Consider the following 3,880-nt stretch of genomic DNA (forward strand, 5'->3'; position numbering starts at 1 on the left):
GGTGCAGGGCAGGATGCGGCCCTGGCCAGCTCCGCGGGCGGGCGGGCGAGCGGGGGGAGCCCGGCGGGGGGGCACGGCCAGGGATCCCGCCCGAGGATGGGAGAACCGGCAGGGATCCAGCCTGGGGGCAGGGGATCCGGCGGGATCCTGCTGGGGAGGGGGCGGGGGATTCCGCCTGGGGGAGGGAAAGGGATGCGGCGGGGGGACACACGGGCAGGGATGCGCCTCGGGGAGGGGGGGTGAGCAGGGATGCGCCCCGGGGATGGCAGAGACGCTGGCTGAGCGCGGGGGGAGGGCAGGGTTGCATCCGCGGGGCAGGGGGCTGCAGCCCCCGGGGGGTTGGGATGCGGTGGCGGGGCGCGCTGAGTTTCCGCGGGGCGCGAAGCGGCGCGGAGCGGAGCGGCGGGGCGGGGGGCGGGCGCGGGGCGGGGGGCGGGCGGGAGGAGGTGGAATTGCATTTCTGCCGCTAAAGCGTTCGCGGAGACTTCAAGGTATAATCTATCCCAGATCCTTTCCCAGAGAGAAACTTGGCGATCACGTTTCCACATGATGCTCACGTTTGGTGCTCTCCAATTATCCCTCCCCACAAAGATAGGTGGCGTGTGTTGCAGGGTCTCTCCTCTCGCTCGTACAGAAAAGAAAAAGAAGAAAATGTCATTAGAAGAGGCGTAACACGTCAGTCCGTCCCCAGGTTTGTGTTTCCTGGAGTGGCAGAAAGAGATCAGTCCTAACCTGCCCAGCAGGAATAACGGTCCTTCCGACAACTCTTTGCAAGGCTTTTTACAATTTCTCCAGGAGCTGCATCTCCCTTCACCTTTTCTCCTCCACTTCGCGGCTTCTTCATGCTTTTTCTTCTCACCATTTCTGGCCAAAACTACAAACAAGACTTCGCAGGTAGGTTCGGAATTTAATTCCATTTTCTCTCCTTTTTTTTCCCTCTTCCCTTCTCTTTTTTTTTCTCACACCACCTCACGCATCAGCGGGCTTATTTCATTTCGAGAGTATTTTAATTTTTCTGGATTGTTTATACTTGGGGCGAAAAATCTTTTTTTTTTTTTTTTTTAATTTTTTCAATTTTTTTAACCGAAACCTGAAGTCACTCCAGCACCGCTCCAGGAAGGGGTGAGCAGTTTCGGGGTGCTCGGGGCTGTGCCACCACCACCCCTGCTCCCCTTACCTGTCAGCCAGGTACGGGAGGTGCCTTTTAAAACGCAGCAGCAAAAGTTTTAGTGCTAGGAAAGGACTTCGTCCTCCTGCAAAAAAAAAAACCCCAAAACTGAAACATCCATCCACCCACCTCCTGCCCTTTTTATTTCAGGTTTTATATCTGAGCTCTGAAAGTTTGCAGGTACCTGTTAATGCTTTGCATGCCCTGAGCATGCAGAGCCAGCCGGGCCGGGCACCGCTGGAGCCCCAGCCACGGGCAGGGCTCCCCGGCAAAGGATGTGTTTCCCCAAACAGAAAGTTCTGCTGTTTTGTCTGCTTAGTTGGTTTCATTTCTATATTTTATTTTGTGAAGCTGGGTGAAGTAACACCTTAGCTTCTGGGAGCCTAAAGCAAGAAGTGAAAGTACAGACTGGAACTTAAAAGTCGTTTACCAAAAGGGAAAAAAAAATTAAAATTAATATATGTTTTTTAAAGTCTGCCGGTCTTCTGGGAAGAAAAGTGTTCTCGAAATTTGCAGGTTTAAAATTATTGACAACTTTTCACGGGAGGCTGGAGAGTAGGGAAGGGAGTGAAATGCATTTAAAACCATTCACCATTGGTCGTTTTGCATTAAAACGCCAATTGCCGAGGCAGGCTGAGGGTCCGGGCTCTCCTCGGTGCCTGTCCTCCCTCCCCGCCGTATCTCCTCTCCTGGCAGATCTGCCGCGGTGATGCCACCATTGCCCACCCCAGCCTCGGGAATAACTGGCAAATACTAAAGTTTCTAGCACATTTCTCAGCCTCCTCTTTCCTCAGCCACATACATCCACATCCACAGAGCCACCCATTCCCTCTGTCCAGGCGGAATCCCAGACAGGAGAGTGTGAGTAAACACGTTGACCCCACACACACTCTCTCAATCTTCCCATCCTCTTACCTTCTTGGAGATTTATTATTTTTTATTTATAGCCAAGCAGGTTTTATAACAGTAAACGCCTGAGGAGAGAGTTCAGGCAGAATAAAAAGACCCAACAGCAAGCACACTTCACTGCTCAGTCCTGGTGTGAAGCTCCAGCAAAGTAAAAAGACACAAGGAAGGGGAAAGAGGAAAAGAAAAAAAAAAAGAAAATCTCACTCTGCTTAAATATATATAGATAGATAGAAATTGTTGAGTCAGGTAATCATTTTTTAGGTTTTATGTAAAACTCCCAGTGCAGGAGAAGACAATAGATGCGAAGGCGAGGGGGGATCCTGCTCAGGAGAGCAAGGGTTAATTGCCCTTGTTTTACAGTTTGCATCTGTTACATCTTTTATAGCCCCCTGTTTAAACTAATCCTCAAGTCAAAGCATCTTTAAAGCTACAGCATCTTCTTCGAGATGGACTGAGTTTCAGGAGCGTTCTTGAAGCAAACCAAACGCTCCTGCCCCTCTCTCCCTTTGACAGATAGAGCCTCCTGCCCAGCCCGGGCACACAGGCACACACAGTAGGTCTAAAAGTTTACAAGTTGGTTTTATTTATTTTTTTTTTCTTAAAAACAAAAAAACCAAAACCCAACTGAAAGGCTGAAAACTCTGACAGCGGTAGTTTTGATTTCTGTTTCTTTTCTGGGAAGGAAAAAAAAAATGACACTCTGAAGCTTTGTTTAACTAAGGGGCAGGGGAAACCCTGAATATTGTCAAACTGACTAAAAAGGTGACAGAGGTTTATAATTACACTCCTCGTTGTTAGGGGGAGGGGGAGGTATCCGTGCTGAGCTTACCCCAAAAGGACAGGGGAGAGAGCCATGTTTCCCTCTCCTCTTATCACTTTGCTGGAGTACACTTTGAGGGAAAAAAAAATGAAGGCAGGAGCAGGATAGGATTTCGCGTGAAAAGAAGTTCTAGTGTCAAATTAAAGTACTTTTAGGAGGAAATGGTCCGCCTAGCATTGAGTCAAACAGCCTACTGTAAAAGCTGTGCATTCCCTCATACGGTCATGAGTTATGACTCATTTGAGATGTAATTCTTGTCTCTCTCTCTCTGATCTGCTTTGCTGGTGCAACACACACACACGCAGGGAGGGAGACACACGCACACGCGCTCACACACACGCAGAGACACACACACAGAGAGAGAGAGAGAGAAAGAGAGAGGGAGCAGAAATAAATAAATAAATAAATATATAAATAAATAAAGAAGAAATCTGCCCGGCTGGGGAGAGAGGGGGAGCCCGCTCCGACCGCGTCCCACCTCCCCCGGCACGGCCAGCCTCGCCGTGTGCGTGGATGGGTTCTTTTTCGGGTGCAAACTGGGGTCCCCGTTGGCGCCCTGCGTTTAAATGGGACATCCCGATGCCCACATTGTCGCTGTGTTTGGTCGTTACATAGAGCCTGCGTGCTGCTGCTGCCGCTGCTGCTGCTGAATCAGGGAGTCGAGCCCATGCGAACTGCCATCTGATCCACTCTTATCAATGAAGCAGCAGATCATGGCGGATGGCCCCAGGTGTAAGAGGCGAAAACAAGCCAACCCCCGGAGGAAAAACGGTAAGACGCCCCCCCGGGAAAACTTTTCCGGCCGGCTCCGCCGCGGCCGTGGGGGGGAAGCCGGCGGCAGGACGGGGAGCGGGACGGGGAGGGGGGCACGGCTCCCGGCAGCCCGGGGCTGGCCGCCCCCCGCCTCCCTGCGCGGCGTCCCGCGGAGCGGCCGGGGCTGCGCGGCCGCGGAGCGCCGGGGGTGCGGAGGGACGCGGGGGGCG

General features: G+C 52.3%; 1 protein-coding gene and 1 long non-coding RNA gene across 3 annotated transcripts in view; one reads left to right on the plus strand and one right to left on the minus strand.

Moving 5' to 3' along the window:
- Positions 1 to 379: 379 nt before the first annotated feature.
- ZEB2 (zinc finger E-box binding homeobox 2) overlaps positions 380 to 3,880 on the plus strand; it is a 114,552-nt gene continuing 111,051 nt past the window's right edge. The window contains exons 1-3 of one of the 2 annotated variants that reach the window (XM_042041411.1): positions 452 to 691; positions 796 to 894; positions 3,513 to 3,668. In XM_042041411.1, coding sequence (XP_041897345.1) covers positions 3,596 to 3,668 — 73 coding nt within the window. In that variant the 5' untranslated portion in view covers positions 452 to 691; positions 796 to 894; positions 3,513 to 3,595. Of the gene's footprint in view, positions 895 to 3,512; positions 3,669 to 3,880 lie in introns of both variants that reach the window. The other variant, XM_042041410.1, reaches the window with a different exon arrangement.
- On the minus strand, positions 456 to 2,664 carry LOC121670767. Its single transcript, XR_006018256.1, has 2 exons — positions 1,353 to 2,664; positions 456 to 1,253 (listed from the first exon to the last, which is right to left on the minus strand). It is a non-coding gene; the product is annotated as an uncharacterized LOC121670767 (long non-coding RNA).

The sequence above is a fragment of the Corvus kubaryi genome, unplaced genomic scaffold (assembly GCF_017639235.1).
Source record: "Corvus kubaryi isolate FWS band 111438036 unplaced genomic scaffold, C.kubaryi_AGA036_p1.0 37396, whole genome shotgun sequence".
Lineage (NCBI taxonomy): Eukaryota > Metazoa > Chordata > Aves > Passeriformes > Corvidae > Corvus > Corvus kubaryi.